A 21,229-nucleotide genomic window follows, 5' to 3' on the forward strand; every position below is an offset into this window, starting at 1 on the left:
CTATTGAACAGTGGAGAGTAGAACTGAAGAGTGTTCAAATGGGGCTCCAAAAAGCCTGCGTACTTTTTCAGTTTTGAGGGTGCTGTAACCTTGGAGACTGTTGAAATTACATACAACTAAAATTCAAACTGAGAAAAGTGGTTATCAAGTTATGTTCAGTGAGTGTTAGTGTCTGCAGTACCTTATCAATGACAGAGAGGTGACCAAAGGAGTGAGTTCCTGTACATTGTAGGAGGTGGTGCAGGAGACAAGTAGGGGACAGATTGCTCAGACAGCCCCAGACTCTTCCTGTCAACAGGCTGATCAAAACACACAAGGGTGTGCATGGACATGTAATCAGACGTGCTGTAGAGTTCTGCACAAAGTAACTTGCCTTTGAGATCTTTTGTAAGTTGCAGAAAGCAAGCTGGAGCCCTTTTGAATAAAACCAAAAGAGAAGATGTGCTCCAGGGTTTCACTTAATACACCTCAGCCACTAATAGAATATTCACAGGTCCAGAGAAGTGAAAACTCCTGCATACATACAGAACAGACATCAGGTCCTCACCAGCAACTGTGCTGCTTTACAGATTCCCTTCCATTGGGTCACACTGATGATGTTACTAGTCTGGTCTCCCCTTGTATTGCAGACCATTACATTACACTCAGATGACTCTAACATTGCACCTTGAGGCTTCAGTGAGACCAAACCCTTTCAGCCTACAAGACTAAAATATGTGCCACAAACAACAAGGGTGTGATTGCCCAATGTGCTTGCTGGGTCTGTGAACTGATAGATAAGATTATCTAAAGCATCTGGTGGTAAATTCATGCTTCTAGAGGACTCTTTGTACATGCCTGTCATACAATTCTTCTGCATAAGCAGAGACCTTGAACAGTGCTAAATTCATCCAGGATAGCTGCTAGCATGTGTTCTCCTAAAAGCCCTTCATTTTTGCAGAACTTGAGCACAATTCGTATCAGATGAAAAGGCTTTGACTTTATGTAATGGAATAGAGGCAGGGAATGCATTGCACAGTCATTGATTCTTTTTGCCTTCCAGTAGCTTAACTATAATGAAGCACCTTATTGTTCAAATATTTATTTCATAAGACAGATGTATGGAGATGATGTTTATTCAAGTGATTCATCTATCCAAGCCCAGACATCACTGCTTGTGGGTTTTTTTTTTCCCTTTAAAGTAACTTTTCCAGGTGGTGGAGCAATTTAATATTTATCCTGCAATCAAGCACCTTAAGAGCTTTCCTTTTTAAGGTGTTGGAGTGCAAACATAAGACCCTCTCAATTTCTTCTAGTAACAAGAATCCCTGTGGTGATCAAACCTCTGCTGACAGGACAGAATCACAGTATGGGTCAGGTTAGAAGGGACCACAGTGGGTCACCTGGTCCAACATCGCTGCTCAAGCAGGGTCATCCTAGAGCACATGGCACAGCATTGTGTCCATACAGTTCTGGAATATCTCCAGTGAGGGAGACTCCACAACCTCTCTGGGCAATCTATTCCACTGCTTGGTCACCCACAAAGTAATGTTCTTCCTCACATTCCTCTGGAACTTCTTGTGCATCAGTTTCTGTCTGCTGCCTCTTGTCTTATTGCGAGGCACCCCCACGCAGAGCCTGGATCCATCCTCTTGACATCCTCCCTTCAGACACTCGTAGACATTGATGAGGTCCCCTCTCAGTCATCACTTCTCCAGGCTGAACGGGCCCAACTTCCTGAGTTTTTCCTTGTAAGAGAGATGCTCCAATCCCTTGGCATCATGTCCCAGGGCATCACGCCTTATAATGCTGGTATTACACTTCAACCCAGGGATCAGGAGGCTCCCATCTCACAGGGCTTATAGACATTGGAGAGCCTTCTAGCAAATGTCTGCATGGGACAGTAGGAAACACTGGGAAACTTGAGGATGCCTCAGGAACAGCAGGACAAATGCTCTGCGCGGTGGGGCAGCTGTATGGACAGACGCGGGTTATGGACACCGCAGGGTATGGACACACGATGGCTACGGGCACACGAGGGGCAGCCCCGGCGCGGCACACAGGGCGCACACGGCGCCCCCGGCGGCCTCTCCCGAGCGTCCCCGGCTGCACTCCCGCCGCCGGGGCGGAAGCACCTGCTCCGCCGGCCCATTGGCAGCGCCGGCCGCGGGGGGGTCTCCCGCCCGAGCAAGGCAATTATAACCCGTAACTGCTGACCCATTGTAGTTCTCGCTTGAAAACCGGCGGGCAGCCGGGTTCCGCAATTAACTCCTGCTCACGGTGGCGTCCCTCCGCTCCCTCGGGAACGGCCCGGCCTCCTCCCGCCCGACCCGGACGCGGAGTTGCGGCTCGGGAGCGCGCCGAGCCCGCCCGCCCGGCTGCCGCCGCCGCCCGGCCCTGAGGCCCCCCTGCCCTGCCCCGCGCCGCCGCCGCCGCACCGCCGGGCCCTGCGCTCCGCTCCGCCCCGGCCGGGGCCGCGGGGGCGCTCGGAGTCCCGCCCGCACGGCGCGCACACACACGGGGACACACACGCGGGGACACACGGACACACACGCGGGGACACGGGGACACAGACACGGACACAGACACAGGCACGCGGAAGTGCACCCCGCGCCGCAAACATGGCGCTGGTGCCCTGCCAGGTGCTGCGCGCCGCCATCCTCCTGTCCTATTGCTCCATCCTGTGCAATTACAAGGCCATTGACATGCCCGCGCATCAGACCTATGGAGGCAGCTGGAAATTTCTGACCTTCATAGACCTGGTAAGTGCCCCCGGCGGCGGCCGTGGCCCTGCCCCCTCCCTCGGGCTGCCCGTGGAGCGGCCGCGGCCCGGGCGCATCGCGGCCCCCGGCGCTCGACGGCTTCGCCATGCGGTGACCTTAAAGGGGGGCGGCGACATGCTGGGGCTGCGGGGCCGGCCGTGAGAGGAGCCGGCCGGACACCGCGGAGCCGGGTGCTTTGAACGGAGAGGCACGGACAAAGCCGAGCGGCTGCTGCGTGTGAGCGGCCGTGGGGACGGTGCGCCTGCCGGCCTGTCACCCGCCCCGGTGCTGATGGTGTGTTTCGCCTTTTCTAATGGCCGACAGTGAGCACCAGGACCTGGTGGCCCAGCATCTGGCTCCCGTGTGGTGTCAAAATAAAAAATATGTCTTGCTCCCTGTGGCCCTTCTGAGGAATCCATCCGTGACAGGTGCAAGTGTGTCAGTGATGCAAAAAATGCCAGGCAACTCCAACTTGCCAGATCCAGTTAGTTTTGGTTGCAAATCCATAAACGAGTGTATGAAATAAAAGAGGTGTCATTTCATCATATTTCTTCATAAGGGTCCAGATCTGGAAGAGTCACCAGCATGCTGGCCCGCTAGAAAACACCAGGTGCTAGCCAGGGCTATTTTTAAACTGAGCTTCCTAGGCTTGCTGCCTCCACAACAAGTGTTCCCTTAGTGCAGGTGGGAGGAGAGGGGGCGGGAGGAAGAGAAGAGATGGGAGGAGAAACTTGGTTTCTGGTTCAGAAATATGATAGCAAACTTACACCTAGTACCTAGATCAAAAAAATTTTTTCTTTTTTTACACGGTGTAATTAGGTGAGAAATTTTGTGGTTCCAACTCAGTTACTGAAAAGTCCCAAAATGCGAGTATTTCAGTGCCTCCCAGTGACAACACCTTTCTCAGAACTTCATTGTAGATCCACAAGTATTGCTGCTATTACCTACATGTGTGATATTGACTCAATAGGTTGAGTTTGTGGGCTTGGAGACCAAACTCAAGCACTAGTAGCTGAGCAAGTCAAGTGTGCAAATAGCTGTATCACGATTAAGTTCAGGTTCACTGTGGTCCATATTTTTTTTGCAGAGAAGAAGCATCTACTGTATTTTTCACTTTGCCAGGATAATTTTTTGTATAGGTGCAAAATTTTGCTGTATCTCTGAGGATCCACAGCAGTAACTAGTGCTTTTACTGCAACTGTAAATTGGTATCTTAAACCTTGATGTTTCTCTGGAGGACGAACTAGAATCTACTTTCTTTTTCCTTTTGGGCTGCTGAACAGTACTGTCTGTAATACTGCTTAATAGAAGTTAGCATAAAATCCCAGTAAGTTAGAGGGGTAGCTGTTGACTTCAGTGACAGTTGGACTGGAAATGAACCAGCTAAAGCTAAAAGCCAATAATATCTATGAGTCTCCTTCATCTTTTTCTCTTTTCTCCTAGCCATGACAGTTGCTTGAGGACTAAGTCAACCGGGGCTGTCATACAGTGAAAATTTAACAGTAAATGATAGTCATAATTTCCCAAAAATTACAGCCTTGTCTATGCCAAGTTCACGTGGACTTCTCCATCAAATCATGTAAATGGTTCAGTCTACTTCTGTCAGGGCTCAAAAAGTCAAGGTAAATACGTAGTACTTTCTAAAATATCTGGAGTAGTTGTCAGCTGCAGCTAGTGATTTCTGTCCTTCAGCCAGTCGTTGTCATGTGTTTCTCATAGTCAAGCCCAGCAGCTGAAAAAAGGTTTAGCAATTTCTTACATTCTTCAGTCCTTCAAAATAACACACAATTCAATGGCTTGAATGCCTTTTTCAGTGACTAGCCAGCATGCAAACCTCTCTGCTTGCTGACAATATTTCCTTATGTCCCAATGGCCGTGCTAGCATCTTATGTAAGCAAATCTATCCTTCTGTTCCCTGGGACAACTGGGAGACTATGACGAAACAAAAACAGTTAGATTGCTGAGGAGGATACCAGGAGGCATGGTTGGAGGATGTTAGGCACATTTCCAAAATCCTGTATCTTGACTAAGTCTTGAAAAGCTCTTCCATAAGTTTCAGTTTGCTCAGCCATGTGCACTGTTCCTGTGTCAGTCACATTCAAAGGCTGTCTAGACAAAATATCATCAATGCCAGAGTCTTGGCAGACGTGTGTTCTTGCTACAGATTGTACCTCCACAAACAGAGATTTCATCTTTGACATCACAGAAGCACGTAGAAGTTCTTTCTGCTTCCAAAAACTGCTACCAGTTTTGGAGAAAAGTCAGTTTGTGACTTTAATCTGAAAAGTAATTTGGAATTTTTTCCATCTGTCCATTTGTAAAGGGTTGTTCGTTCCAGTCTCAGCATCCATAAATCTCTTGGAGTTTTAAGTAGCTGGCTTTGCAGAGGTGCTGTGCTAAATGATTTACACTTATCTGCAGGTAATATACCTTTGAATTTAATTATCAAAATCTAGTTGTTTGGACTCTAAAACACAGGACAGTAAAGCATAAGTATGCAATGATTTGAACAGTAGACTTAGAGCCTTCACACTGCTCACAAAAGTTGAGCATTATGAGGAAGTTGTTTAATACAAATGTAATGCCCCTGTCCATCCAAAGTATTTTGGATGTTCATATCTAAGTAATGTTTTGGATGCCAGTGTTCATTCTTAATCTCTCCTGTCCTTGAATTAGGAAAGAAAACAAGTGCAACCAATGACTTCTTTTAACTGCTGTCGTTCTGATGACTGAGTAGTTCTTTTTGCAGTTGCACATGTGGTGGCAACAATCCCTAAAACACCCGTGTCAGTGGAATATTTTTCTGGTTTATGAAGCAATGCACAGGCAGTATCTTTTGAAATTACACTTGGGATCCTCCTGACTGTTGTTTTTAATAGTTAATATCTCCACTTTCTTCTTGACGTGTTGAGGTGGTACTTACCCTCCTTATTCAAAAGGTGGTAAAGATATCTGCCTGGTACCTGTGTATTCTAGAGCACACATAGAAAAGAGAGTAGTGTCTTTCTTTGTTGTGTACAGAGTGGAAAACTAAGGTATGAAGAGGTAAAGAGTTGCTGCCAATGGTGGGCCCAGCAGATGGTATTATGGAACTGAATATTCAGGCTAGTTCAAAACTACATGTTGCTTTCATTGAAACTCAAAACACAAACCAAGCCCCGAGGTTAGTTCATCTGAAAATAGCAAAGAATTGGATTCAGATGGGATATTTCAAGAAATGGGCCTAAAATTTGTTGTATAGTTGCCTTTGTTTAACTCAGATTCACTATTTTGTGCTTTAGTAGTGGAATGCTGCAGGACTGCACTATCCTGTGCCACATCCCATAAATTCATTGTTGAGCATCATAGCTGAAAGTTAGGCTGTAAATGATTCCAGCAAACATGATTCTTTGCAACAAGTTTGTCAGCTATGTAAATCCCTCAGAAATTTTCCTGCTCAGTTCTGTAGGTACTTGACATAGCTGGATAGTAGCTGAATAGCTTGAAGTAGCTGGTTTCAAGGTAACTAGGTCATCCTGCGTACACTGCAGTCACACACTTGCCTTTATAGATACACATTTGTTGAGGAATCCATTGCGCCAACTTGTTTAAAGGTTGCTATTGCGTTTTATTCTTCAGTTTCTCCTGGATCTCTTACTGTTGTTGGGAGAGGAAGCAAAAATAAATAGAATTTGTCTTCTGGAATAAAACAGAACCTGTGGGTTCCAAAAGAAGATAAATTCTACTTTTTGTGTTTGGGTAGGTGTAATAATTAGCGGGAAAGTAGCTTAGAGCTGAAATAAATACGTACCTTGTTAGTAAGGGAGGTGCTGACCTAATCAACTTCTAGTTTTCATTGTGGAGTTTGTCTGGAAACCTTATTCCTCAAAGACAGTAGAGAAAACCAAGATACTAGTGCACATGTATTAACAAATTCATGATTTCTTGGTTTTGTTTTTTTATAATCTTAAGGTCTCTCCAATAACCTGCACAGGGTACTTACAGAAACAAAAAGCAAGGTCAGATTTTTGGAAGCAGTCTCAAGTGTTGTGTTTTATGATTAGTGGTCATAACATTAATGGTCCTATTTTGAATATCAGAATGTTAACCTGGGTATTTCTATTTCTTGATTCCGGGCAGCCAAAACTAGAGAGGAACTTATTTTGCGCATACAGAAATCTGCCTGATATTATATATTTATTATTCTCTTCAAAGAAATAGCAGGATGTCCGTGTGAACTTTTACACATTGTCTGGCAGATTGAGTTCTACAAAAAACAGGTATGTGCTCTGTTTCCAGCACTTTTTTTTTTTGCCAGTAAATGTTGTATTTGTTTTGCAGAAAACACCTTTAGATTTAGTTTGAGTTCAAATAAGTGGTTAGAACTCAGTTCCTTGTCTTTGAAAACTTTCAGAGGGCCATGTTGTCAACAGGACTAGAAACTCAAGTTGTTGGACTTAAAATTAATTTGTTTTTAAATATATTAGCTATTAAATTATATGAGATATAGTTACTAGAAAACAAAAAAGGTATCAGTTTAACAAACCATGGCTAGAAATTTTGGGTGATTTGTGCCCAATTTGGATTTAGTCAAGCTGATATGAAATAAAATTGCCAAAAAATACTAGAGGCCAAAAGTTTGAGAATTAAGGAATAATAAACCATACCATTGGTGCATTATCTGAAATTGAGCAAGTTTCATTGCTAACTGTATGGGTTAAAGTTGCCACAAACAGAGGAATAAAAGTGAAAACACATACTCTATGGAATATAACTGTGACTCTTTTACAGGATTTCCTTTAGTAAAATAAATTTCACCTTCTGCTTTCCTTTTTCATCATCTGTAAAGTTACCCTGATACTGAAGTGTTTTATGGCTTTTGAGTGAAAAGATTACAGAAGTGTACAGTAATATGTATTATTCCCAGTGGTAATTCGTCATCATATCTAAATATCTTTGTGGCCTTGCTATAGCAGAGAATACAGTCAGTGGAGAATGTATCAGTTTACATAGAAAGGGATTGCTTTTTCAGGAATAACAAGGTGAGATTTCTTAATGATACTTAATATATTTGAGAGAAAAGGCAACCATATACATAGAAGAGCCTTTTAAGTGTGCATTTCAGAGCTTTTTTTCACTCTCAGGCAGTAAATGTGTTTGGGGAACAGTAATGTATAGACACAGTAATAAAAGTGTAATAGTGTCACCCTTTTTTATTCATAGATCCATATTTTCCATTTGCTGTTGGTAGCACTATTACAAATTGAATGGAATTTGAGTGCTACATTGAAGTGTTCTGTTTTCACATTGCATTAGTCTGCCTTTATTTTGCAATTGTACTTAAGTATGATGTATATTTAATTTGGGAATTCTCAGGAAAGTTATGGCTGTCTTGAGCTATTTGTGTTGGCGATAGGGTTGGCAGCATAAAGAGGAGAATAAAAGAGAGAAAAAACTGGGATCACTTTCTGTGATGATAGATTTAACTAATGTCAGTAGTATTATTTTAGAACTTGGAGTAGGTAAGTGATATGTAGCAGTGCTGTGTTTTACACCAGTTTTGCCAGAACAGTTTCAAATGATGACAACTTCAAGAAGTTGGTTTAGTAATCTTTTTGTTGCCCTTTGAAAAGCATCCTATTTACTTAAGTTGTATTCCAGTTGAATTATTTTTGTTAAAATTTTATTATAGTGGTAAGGATAATTCAGATAATCTTATATCCTTCATGTGGCAGAATTGTTTTAACAATTAGTTTAAACAAGCACAACACGTCTCTTGTTCCACATTTGTGTTCTTTGCTGCAGTAATTTGGCTTCTGAGCTGTCCTAGTCCATTGTGAATATAAGTATATACAAATTATATAATCAATGTATTTTTGACCTTATATTTGTGTTACATTAATGCAGCTGTGTAAATTTATACAAGAAATAAATTCTGGAAGAGTGACCTCCTTAAGTTGTGGTAGAGATTTATATAACCTATCAAATAATGTTGTTAACTAGTGTAGAAAAATGCAAACTTATTTTTTAAATTAATTATATTTGTAATAAAAATCAAATCCCACTTGATTCTTTGCATTTACATGAACCTTCGGATATACAGACTTGTAGGGTAGAAGTCCATGTGCGTAGTTCCTTGTTTCATCCTTAGGCTGAAAAAGAAGAAAAAGAAACTTGATTATCTAAAAACTGGGAAACCCTCACATGATAAAAATATTGTAGCATTGGTGTAGTGGAAATCTCAAATGGGCTAATATGCCACTGTACAACAAAACTGAAGTTGATCTATAAGTAGGAAAAAAGCCTTTATAAAATTACAAAATCCTCACATTCCACAGGTATAAGTTTGCAGATGGAAATAGAGTAAAACTACAATAGAATGTAATGTAGAAAAAACAGGCATTTCTGCAGTGTATTGAACACAATATATGAGATTCATTGTGAAGGATTATGCTGAGTGTGTACTTACCTGAACAAACCAATTAAAAAAAAAAATTAGATTCCTTCCATTAGATGAAGTATTTTCTGTGCTGCCACCTTCCATATCTAATAATAGGTGTTGTGAGTGCCTGCATATCGTAATGCAATATTTAGAAAACATTTTTCTAATTCTGCTGCTTTATTATAAACTCTGATACTGGGAAGAACATGATGTGGGTGGAGAATTCCTTGTCAGTTGGAGTTCTAATTGCTAATGCAATTCAAGACAATAAATGTGAAAAAGATCACACCAGTGACAGGTTTGTATGCTTTCTGCAGAAGTCAAGAGTGAAATTAATAATGGTGTATAAGAAAGTTCACGTTGGATATTTCTATATTTGAAATAAAAGTTATATTATTGCATGCAAAACATCAAACTCCTTTCAGTGTAGGCTTTTGGTGAATTTTTAAGTATTTGAATATGAGGCCTGGTCTTCTCGATGTTCCTGTAAATATATATGGCATATAAGGTAGCAACAAAATTGCCAATTGACTTATTTTGTAGACCAGCTCTTTGAATGGGTTAATATGAAAAGCTTTTGTCCTTCCAATGAAAACCTTTTCAAATTTTGCCCTATTTGCCAGCATTTATTTGTGTAATTACATTTTCGCCATACTGTATTTTCCAACGCTCTGAATTTGTTATTAGTCTTCAAAGCCTTCCAGGCTTTGTTCCATTACTCTTAGTATGTGTAATGCAAGATTTTTTCAACTCTGCAAAGTTAAATATGCTGCCACTGAAAAAGTTGTGTTTCACTTCAGTGGATGGAAAAGTTAACCCAAGTCTGAAGGAAAAACAAAATCAGTTGGAAGCTAAAGTAAAACTTCCAGACTTTTCAGACAGGAAGAAACTAAAGTAAGTTAAAATTTATAAGCACATTTTGGTAAGACTTGAAAACAACTCCCTCTCCCAGTTAGAACTGTGATTAAGCTTTTTTTTAATATGGCAAAATGGCTTTTATACTGCAAATTTTAGAGATTCTGGTGGGTGAAAACAGGCTAAGCTCATGTGAAATGTTAGGGGAAAATAAGAACCTGATTTTCATTTGTATGAAGGCTCCTTCTGGCAACTTAGCTAAATCCATGCAATTTTCCCTTGAGACTTTGAAAGTAACATTTGAATGCCTCTAGTTGCATTCCCTGAACATCTTGTCTTGCCACTGCCCTTGCAAGCATCCAGTTTACAGTAGGTTTTCCAAACAAAAATGCCAAACGGTGCAATTATTTAATAATTTCCACTTAGATCTGTGTGTAGCTTAGATGGTTCAGGTATTTTTGCCACAATTGTCTGTCAGGTTAGTCGTTTTAAAGAGCATGTGCACACTGCAGTGTAGCTTAAAACAAAACTAGTACTGCTGCATTTTTTTGAGCTGAATATGAGGTGTCCTGGTAGAGCAGAATATGCAGGAGAGCAGGATGTAAAATCCCTCACTAATTCCTTCCTTACTTGTAAAGCAGCGCACAAGGGGTGGTGGATTTTTGCAATTAATTAGTCTCACTGAAATAATTTAGGAGGCTGCATCTTAACTCTGCAAATGCTGCTAGACTCTTCAGAGTGTTTGAGCTGCTTGCGCAGGGAGGGACCTAGCTGAGAATTTAAATTTTAATTATTAGGGATTGATTGGCTCGTTTCTAGTTTCAGGCAGTGCTGTTTGTATTTGTATATTTTTTTAAACCTAGTGCTTTGTGTACCTGAGGGTAAATTTACTTTTTTCTCCCCTATATTTGCATATATTTTATTGTGTGTCTTGAAGCCGCCTGGACCTGGCAGCGCATAAGTAACTGTTATTTATTATTATTGCTAATATTACTAGAATTCAGCAGGAATGGGAGTTCCACACACAAAGCACAGGTGGCATATGTTCCTAAATGTACTTGATCAGATGCAAAAGGAAGAAAAAGAAACTGCTGACATTAAATGCAGCTATATGAGTTGGTAAAATGCAAGAATACCAAAGGGATGTTTTTCCTGTGAGATGCTTAACAAGTTTGTCCCTGAAGTGGTGGAAGCATTTCATACTGATTTCATTTCATTTCAAGCTGATTTTGGGGCAAGTGGCTGATCCTGAGGCATTGCACTAGGGCCCTTGACCCTAGAGAAGATGCAAATTGTTTATGGCCAGTGCTTGCACAGGCTCAGCTCTATAGAAAAAGGAAGTAGGGAAGTGAGAGAGACAGCACTTTGTACCTGGGGCGTGTAGGTGACAGAGTGCACCATGCTGACCAGTCTTGTGTTGTGACAAACTGGTATTTAGATGTTTGACTGCCGGCTATGGGGCCAAAGTGAGGGAAAGCAAGGGATGGAGATACAGGGTGGCTGGTATTTCTTGGCTAAACCAGCATGTGTTAGCTCTCTCAGACTTTCCTCCTTTCCTTTTCTTCTCTGTCATTTCTTCCTCCCACGCACCCACACAGTCTCCCCACACAGCCCCCCTGGCTGGGGGCCCTGGTGCCACAGCACCATTTCCCCACACATACGTGTTTGGCTGAGCACGCTCTGCTCAGCACAGGGTGCCTGCAGAGCTTGTCCCTAGTTAGAAGCCATATGCACTGACAGATGCAGAGGTCGCATTTGCTGTTCACTTAAGCATACAAACAAATTGAGACTCCATGCTGTGAAAACTTTCTTAACCTGGGTTTACTTTTCTATCTATGTTCCAAGATCTGTGCAGTAGAAACAATTGTGTGCATTCCAGTAGGTCCCAGGAAGTGATTCCTAAGAATGCATGAATCACAATGGAAACCTCTGTTGTATGGAACTGCATAGCACTGTACTTTTAAGTTGGACATTCAGGAGGCTGAAAGGGATTTGGAGTGTTTGGGTGCAGAAATACATCTTTGTACATTTGATATAATAGTTACGTACTTATGCTGCACATAATTTGAAAATTCCAAACTGTTCATAAGACCTACTCTGTTCCATAGCCTCTCCATATGCTGTGCACATCCAAGAGTAGATTGGTCTGCTACTACTGAAGGTGACCAGTTTAGGTGACCAAATAATGAACCATGAGCAGAAGATTACAGTGGTTCGAGATGCTGTTCAAGTTTTTCAGTGTCAGCTGTAGAGGACAGGAGAGAGTAGACAGTTTTTGGGTCAGCTGTCTTGTGACCTACCATGGCTAGAAAGGGATATTCCTGTATTTACTACGGAGCTAATGATGTTTCTAATTCTAATATATTACTATAGAATATTAGCATTCAAATCTCCTTGACTCATTGCCAGTATAATTTCAGAAGCCAGACACCTCTGGCTTCCCATAGATTATATTCTATGCTATTAAGTAATATGTCATTTCAGGCTAAGTTTTATTTTCTTTTTCTCATGGTTTGGGGCAGAAGCTACTTACAATGATACTACCAAAATAATTCAAAGCTGATTTGTTCCCAATTAATTGCAAGGCTGAGTTCAAATGATGAGATGTATTTATGATGATGCATTTTAGAAAAGGGTGGAGGGACCTCTTGTTACTTTGAGAATTTGAGCCAGTGGGATCTGAACATCTTGATTTTAAAATTCAACCTATAGCATAAAAGCAAAATACGAATGTTTCTGAGGGTGTGCAAGGGATGACTTTGTTCATCCACTGCTGGCTTTGTCATTGAAAGTGCTGCCACTTTGCCCTGATCCATTTGTGCCCCTTATCATCCAGGCAGGCTCCTCAATTACAAGTTGCTGTCAACTATCTCGATATTTTCTGCCTTTTTTTCCTTGTAGGAATCTGTCCAATATCTCTTTCCCTGTTCTTTCTATTATCTTCTAACCCAGCACAGTCTCCTTGATCTTTCAGCTCTGCATTGCAGTTGCAGTTGCACACCCAGTCCTCTTCCGGAAGCCTGTGTTTTCCTGTCAAGTGCTGCTTTTCTTACCCCACATGCTCCTTGCACTCCTTCACCACCATTCACATACACTGTCTCTCCTCCCAATGCATTCACTCTCATGTATTCTTCTGCATCCTTGCCCCGTGCTTCCCAAATACCAGACCTACTCAGAGCCATTCTCTTCTTGTTTTTAAAATACCTTGTGTAAGACAAACCAATAAAGAATAAGCCATCTTCCGTTAGAAAAACTTGATCTTGGTTTGGTGTGGCCTTAAATAAACCAGTCTGGAAATTATGCTGTTACATAAGACTCTTAGCTTTGCATTCTGGTTTTGAACAAGTTTTTAAGCATTCTGGTTACAGGAAAAAAAAAAGCCTGTAAGTGTTAAGCATAATGGATCATGATCCTAATGTTTATTATGGTGTTAAAATCTTGTCATTTCTTGATAGTCTGCCATTCAATTTTTTTATGATAAAATTTCCAATTCAGAAGCAGGTCCTTGATAAAAACTGTTGTTTAACATGAAAAATCAAAGTAATGTAGAGGATCAGCAATCAGTATTTATTCAGATATTTTCCATCTTTTTTTTTTTTTGTAATGTTCTTGTTTTAAATGAGATACTGAAATTATTTAAACTATAGTATATATTTCCTAACAAGAAAACCCGTCGTATAACAATTGTTGTGAGGCTTGAAATCTAGTACTTTCAGTGAGATGAATAAAAATATTTTTGAATGTTGCTTAGCTTTCAGATATTACTGGTATTAATAGAAGAAGCTTTTTTTTTCATGTGGACATATATAAGTACTTATACCTTGTTTGTGGGTGTGGATTGGGACTGTATGCAGACACACCTGGTGCAATTTAGGAGTAGGAAAGAGAGAATTATGCATTTCACAGTGGTAAGTTTCTCCTCAAACCCACATGAAAACATATTCATATTTGTTAGGGGTTACTGGATACAGAGAAGCCTGCCATGGCTCCTTGCCCTCACATCCAGCCACAAGCGAGGCTGAGCACATGCCCAGTGGACACGTACAAAGGCAGAAGTGTAAAATCAGGTTGCTTCTAATCCAGGTCAATACAAATAAAATTCTGATTGGACTAGGTGGTTTAGAGTCAATAGCTTTTAAGGTATGTTAGCCAAGATGTCAAGTGATGTTTGGAACAAAGACTGCTCAATGTATGACCCGTGTAGAGTCTGCATCCTGCCTGGTTATCCTTCCTGTGCTGAACACAGGGCTGGGCAGCAGCCAGGGTGCTGTGTTATGATGGGAGCACTTTGGTCTCAGTGCCATTTCTATCAGAGAGTCCAGCCCTGCCATGGGGTTTGGCCTGTGTGGCAGTGTGGCACATCACTGGAACCAGGGCTCACAGCTGCCTCATGATAAAATGTCACAGAAGGTTCTGTGGATCTAGCAAAGGTCTTGATCTGCAGCAATATTTTGACATTACTTTTGACAGCCGATGGGAAAGTATTCTCTCTGAATTATCCACGTGTTTTCTGCCTACTTTGCACAGGAGATGAGGTCAGACTCCCAGTTCTGGGTAATACAAAGCAACCATATATGCATGTGAGGTAGAAATATGTGGGTTTTCAGCATGTTGCAAGATAACACATAAAATATTGAAGGAGTTTTTTTGTGGGGATTTTTTGTTGTTTTTTTTAATGCCTCTTTTGGTGTGATTGTAAATTTAGAAATTATGAATTTGTTCCAGATGGGAAGAAAAAAAAGTCAATCTTGCAATTTGTTGTGAGAAAAAAGAAAGATTTAGAAAAAGTATTTCAAATTCATGGTTTTAGTGCAGTTGAACTGATCAAGTGAAAACACTACATTTGATTGTCTTCATTAAAATACTCAGACAAAACTATGTCACAAAGGAATCAGCCATTGCAGTGAGTTGTTACTGAGAAATATTTTGTCAACTGTATGTATTAAATTTTCTTTTAGCAAGGGCCAGACCAATGTCACAAGAGAAGCATAACACTGAAAGTTGTGACTTAATCATAAATGTTACCTTATTTCATAGGAATTGTACCTGTGTGGTGTGAGATAGTCAATGCAAACTTAAATTTGCAATATAAAAGTGAGAGTCAGAAGAGGATGTGATAAATCCAAGCCCAGAAAATAACAACTATTTAACCTTTCTTTTTCTTTCTTTTTTTTTTTAAATTACGTACAACCTGATTACAGGGATTAATAAGTATTTTGACGAAGGGACCAAATAAGAATAATATGGTGTAAGAGAAGTTCACTTCTGGCTTTTCCCTTGTAGACCTTGTACTTTGCCTGTCTTGTTTCTTGTGCTAAGTGAATGTGACCAAACAGTATTTGCCAGATAAAGAACTGTAGTGATGGAGGAAAACATGTTTTATGTGATACTTATTTGCATGGTGTGCCTGCATCTCAGTGGTGTATTTTCAGACAAGGTCTCTTTGGCTAGGTTGTGGTGCAGACAGCCTTGAGCTCTCATTCTGAATCACTCCAGTGTCTTCGTGCTGGTCTCAAGTGTATATATCTTGTGTGAGAGAAGACATATCCTTGATACTCAGAATTCCATAGAGTAAACTGACCTTTTTAAAGGACTCTCTTTAAGCCAGGTAGATGGGGATTCAGCATTCTGAATCAGACCTGGAACAGACCCATCTTTTATTAATATAATGTCTTCTGATTTACTGCAGGAAGACACTGAAATGATTAAGTGTACCAGCAGTCTGCATAAAATGCCTGGGTGACCTCCGAAGCACTATGATAAATATCAAAGAAAAAATTTTAAACCTGTATGATCAGCTTAAGGAAAATTAAGGCCATATCTCAGTTTGTTGGAAATGCTGTTAAAGTAGGAAGACAGGTAATGCCTGCATAGTGGCAGAAGATCTAGGTCACATCTTTTTCCATGTGACCTAAAATGAATGAGTACGGTGGGTGGAAAGTATCTTTCCACTGGAGTTTGTTTTGCAGTTTTTCTCTTTGGTGGTCTTCCCAAAAGAAAGTATAGGTAAATAGTATAAACAGCTGATTGACCATTGTAAATGATCAGTGTTGTCTGTTCTCTTTAGGGATGCTTACATGTGTACCATCTCCTTTGTTCTCCTTATTCCAAGAAAGAAGCAGTACACATGTAGATAGATATAGATCTTTTGAAAAAAATTAACATCTTCTGATCGCATCTTGCTAAAATCTACCTTTATAGTGCCATTGCACCTTTTATTACAAGATCTCAAAGCACTTAAGAAATATTAGCTAACTAAGCCTCACATCTCTCTTCAGATAAGTGTGATTTGAACCAAATACAATGCCAGCAAACAAGACACTGAAATGGGCTGGACATATAGTCATTAAAATCCTTTAGGAATTACCTGAGTTGTGTAATCTGTATGTTAAAACATTGTTAATCTCAGGTGGTTCAGGAGGTGATGTGGGGCAGAGGCTGCCCACAGATTACTTCTGTTCAGCCTTTGTGGTTTTTTGCAGGGTGGGGCTGGAGGTGAGACTGGCTATTCAACCTGCTCTTCCCGGGTTGTTAAGCATCACCTCCAGTCTGCCCTGTCTCACCTGGTGACTTCTGCTGCTGCTGCTCCTCCTATTCACAAAGATACAGGGATTGTGTGGATGTTGCCATCAGGTGTGAATGAACCCAGGTGCAACCCCCCTGGTGAAGCAGGAGCATCCCAACTCCACTTTGGCCCCACCTTCCTCTGCTGTCCAAGATAAGAACCACAGTCTTGGTGAGCTTTAGCCCTCCTTGGTGTTGTGACAGGCACTGTCCTCAGCCTATGCCTACCCAGCTGCTGCAAAACAAGAGGTGGGGAGAGGCAGGGTGCATATTTATGTGCTGAATGTGGGCGAGTGCATTTGATGGTGCAGGAAGGGTGAGCTGAGTCCAGGCTGCTGGTGAGGGAGAGAGGAAGAGACGCAGCTATTTAAATGGTAGAGCGTAGGCTGCTGCTGTGGGTGCAGAGTTGTGTGTGGTTGCTGCAGCAGCACTTCAAGAGGCATAGCTCCAGCAAGGCGAGTTGACCTTAAAAGAAAAAAGATGAGGCCATAGGCTGTAGATCTGCCTGTGTGCATGCTGAGTTCAGGATATCCTCAGTCTGCAACAGCTGTTGGAATTATGGACATACTTCTGGACAGAAGGAGGTGTACCTGCACTGTGTAGCATATGTGGCATAAATGAAGAATCTCTGGGAAATGTTGAACCTGCTGGGTGTATACTGTGAAGTTAATCCCTGTGCGAACAGTAGGTGTTTATGCAGAAGAACCAGGCATTCAGCAGCCTGGACATGTACCACGAATCCTCACATGCTACCTGAAGACAATTTCCAGCTAGAAAGAGGGAAAAATGAATGTAGGGTAGCTCTAACCTATGCGGTGAACATGTAGGTTAGCATGGAGGCTTCCACCCACATGACCTACTTGTGGAACAGCTTCTTTTCTGAAATAAACAGCGCAATATCATCCATGCCTGTTTGAGTAGGACGTGTATTTCTGTTGGCTGTAAGAAAGGAAGGTACAGTTGTCAAGCCCAGATGGAGGCTTTGAAATATGCATGATAGTGGCAGCTGTGTGTGGGAAGAATGAGTTGAAGTGTGTTGAGGAGGAGGAGGCTTGTTTACTGTGCTACTGTCTTCTTGTAGCTGCAGAGTTGAATGAGGAGAGAAATGCGGAATGTGTTTTATGTCCGTGGATTATTGCTTCACTGTGCTGGACAATTTTTTGCTCCCAATATTCATTATTTGTTTGAAAATTCATAAAGGATCAGTGATTTGCAGTGAAGGAGATTGCAAAGATGTATGGTCAGTATTTCAACCATCCTAGATCCTCATGGATCAAGTCCCTGATTTCCTGATCTGGGCCCTTCTGCATGAAGGTTCCATCTCATAAGCTGGGCTGAGGCAGCTGTGTGCATGCTTTGGAGAGGAATGTGTTGTTCTGGCAGCCTTTCTGATTTTGGAATTTTGTGAGTGCCCTTATTTCATAGTGTATTTTGCAGTCTGTGGTTATGTGAAGGCAAAGCCTACGTACCACTGGCATTTGTGTGTCAGGGCCATGTTTCGTTGCTGCTATAGTCACTGGTTGGCAGTGATGCTCAGGGGTGGCTGAAGGCAGTGTACATTTTTCACATTCCCATCCCAGAGCTTGAAATCAGTATTTTCTGAATGATTCCCCAGTATCTCTTAGAGCTATGTGCCCTAAAAAGCTCTTTGTCTTCATTAAAGTGAATGGTCTAAAAAGAAAGTCTGAAGATCTAAAGTTTTCTCTTAGAAGAATATCAAAAAGGCATGAACCCTAATAACCATTAGAATCAGAGAGTCAATTTTAGTGTCAGGTGTTTTACTTTGTCCTAGTGCTTGGTTTGTTCTGTGCTGTCCTAAGAGCCTTTGCTCTTACAGTCAGATAAGGAGTATCTGCTTCTGCAGAATGCCAGTTAAACATAGATGGCTTCCAGATACACCTGATTTTGAGAGTGGCTGCCATTTTAATCTCTAATCATAGGACAATGACTTCCAAATTTTTATCAGTTGAAAATCTACATCCTAAGTAATTAATCTAATTAGTGCTTTAAGCTAAAAGCTATCAGGCTTACTTTCATTATAAACATCCTTCCTTCCCTCTTCATTTTCTTGTGTGTCTGTGAACAAGCTGTGCTTCATACCTCTGCCATTCATGAGGTATGTCCAAGTATTTTATAAAGAACCACAGCCACAAAAGGAAGCAGTATTAATATTTATCCTTGATATTACTTTTCCACAGCTTTATTTTTCTCACCTCAACTGTGACATGGACAACAGTGTAAAGAGCCAAAGTTAGAGGTCATCAGATGTTTCATATGGCCAGTTCTCAGGAAATTGCATAAGTCTCTAAAATCGGGTTTTCTTGAAGTCATGAAAGGCACTGAATTGATCAAAGTGTAGAACCATCAAAAAGTGAAATTTACAAGTGAATGTGTTGGACAAACACAACATCTTCACAACACTTCAAACAGAAGACGTTGCTGCAAATGGAGTGTGAAAAAAATTACCTGCTTAATTAGTAGTAAACAATCATGGCAGCAAAAGAATTTTAGGTGTTCGTATTCTATTAATCATAGTCCAGATTTGCTTCTAACAATTTTACTTTGAAAATTAGGCTAGTTCTATTATTGTTCTACTCTTTTCCAAATAAGGATGTAACTTCGTTACCACTTGAATTTCTGTGTATTCCTCATCTGGTTTTAAGGCCTCTAGCTTGCACCCTGTGTTGCCATTTACATTTTATCAATATGAGTACACGTTGTTATCATCTGATATTGCTCACATCTTCTCTTCACTTTGTGTGTAAACATAGAGGAGATTGAAGGTTCAAGGCATAGACTTTATCCAGCCTTGGTCTAATTTTCCTTCTTCCATGAAGCAGATACCATTTAAAAATACCTGTTTAATCTGGTAAACAAGCAAACTGAAGCAGTTGTTTAAATTTTTGCACTCCTTGTCAAGATCTGTAACTGAATTTTTTTTTCCATGTTAGAATTATCATATGGGCATTGCTTTATCAGCAAGAGAAAGATGTAAGTGGTGTTCATTTAGAAGTGTGCATGTCTATATTTAAGTATGAGCATTCAAAGATGTCTATAGGGGAGGGAGATAATCAAATCCTGAAGAATTTCTGCCAACTGTCTTCTATCAAGGTCAAAAGGATTATTTAATGAATCTTGCTCAGTCAAGAATTTTGACTGTCTTCTTTCAAAGTGTCCTGAGCTTTAAGATGTCATCACAGGGAGTTAGTAAATTCTCTGGGCTTCCATTTATCTATAAAATTGACAATAAAATTAGCTATTGTTACTTCACTGGATGATATCCTCAGGTAAGATATGATTTTCTACTGCTTTGTAGCTTGTGCTATGAATTCTACTAGGTTTCCTTTTCAGTTTCTTTTAAAGTCCTGGTAAATGTTAAATGGTTGTAGAGACTCTGCTGAAATAGCAGCTGTAATTTTTCTTCAGAGTTTCTTCAAATAAATCAGTAATACAGTATTGTTTAACTGCATTAGAGAACATTTTTTGCCTTAATATATATTGTAGGATATTTTACCAAATGTTCTGAACATCAAGGAAAAAATTAATAAAAGAAAAACAAAACAGCAGCCAAATTTTACCTGACAATATGTAGATGAATTGGTTATGGCCCTTCAGTGTGGCTTATCTGAAAGTCCTCCATGTAGACTTTTTCTATGCTTTCATGTGCCCTATGCTTAGAAAAATGAGGTTTTCCAGAAACTATGCTGCAGTTAAATTTCAGTAACCACCAGCAGTAGTGGAGTACTGTCATGATTTAACCCCGGCTAGCAACAGAACACCACGCAGCCCTCGCTCATCCCCCTGTGGTGGGATGGGGGTGAGAATCAGAAGGGTAAAAGTGAGAAAACCTGTGGGTTGAGGTAAAGGCAGTTCAATAGGAAAAGCAAAAGCCATGCCCACAAGCAAAGCAAAACAAGGAGCTTGTTGCCACTTTGCCTGGGCAGGCAGGTGTTAAGCCATCTTCAGGAAAGCAGGGCTCCATCACTCATCATGCTTACTCGGGGAGGGAGACAAACGCCATCACTCCGAACATCGTCCTCTTCCTTCTTCTTCCCTCTGCTTTGTATAATGAATATATAAATGGCGTGGAATATCCCACTGGTCTCTTGGCTTGTCCTCTCCCACCTTGTAGTGCGTCCACAGCCTCCTCACTGGTAGGGCAGTGTGAGAGGCAGAAAAAGCCTGGACTTGGTGCAGGCACTGCTCAGCAGTTATCAAAACATCAATTTTCATCACTTTACAACACTTGTCTAAAACATAGTCCCATATTACCTCCTATGAAGGAAATTTACTTTATCCAATCCAAAACCAGCACAAGTAGAAATCTCAGAGAACACTGCATATTGTGTGAGATCCATCCAGGGTGTACTACAGGGCCAAATAAAGGAGAAAGATCCCCCCAAACAGGACGAATAATGAGAGTGGTTGAATCTTGTTTGTGGAGTATAGGTAGGCTATATAGAACTGAACTTCTTGTAAGGGGAAAGGTAGCAGCAGTCTTCCTACCACAGTCTTTTTGTTCTTGTTCTTTCTTTTAGCTGAATTTGTCTCTGCAGGCTGAAATAAACGTAATTATGGTGCCCTAAATAGGCGTGAACATTCAGGATTCTAGCTCTAGTTTTCAGGAGCAATGGTGAGGAATGATAGA

At 41.0% G+C, this 21,229-nt stretch overlaps 1 protein-coding gene across 2 annotated transcripts in view; it reads left to right on the forward strand.

Moving 5' to 3' along the window:
* The first annotated feature begins 2,396 nt into the window (after window positions 1-2,396).
* The window catches only part of AIG1 (androgen induced 1), a 123,471-nt gene continuing 104,638 nt past the window's right edge, over window positions 2,397-21,229 (forward strand). Inside the window, exon 1 of one of the 2 annotated variants that reach the window (XM_085055728.1) lies at window positions 2,397-2,741. In XM_085055728.1, the coding sequence (XP_084911854.1) occupies window positions 2,601-2,741 (141 nt within the window). In that variant the 5' untranslated portion in view covers window positions 2,397-2,600. The remainder of the gene's footprint in view (window positions 2,742-21,229) is intronic. The other variant, XM_085055726.1, reaches the window with a different exon arrangement.

The sequence above is a fragment of the Lichenostomus cassidix genome, chromosome 3 (genome assembly GCF_008360975.1).
Source record: "Lichenostomus cassidix isolate B80296 chromosome 3, HeHo_3.0, whole genome shotgun sequence".
Classification (NCBI taxonomy): Eukaryota; Metazoa; Chordata; class Aves; order Passeriformes; family Meliphagidae; genus Lichenostomus; species Lichenostomus cassidix.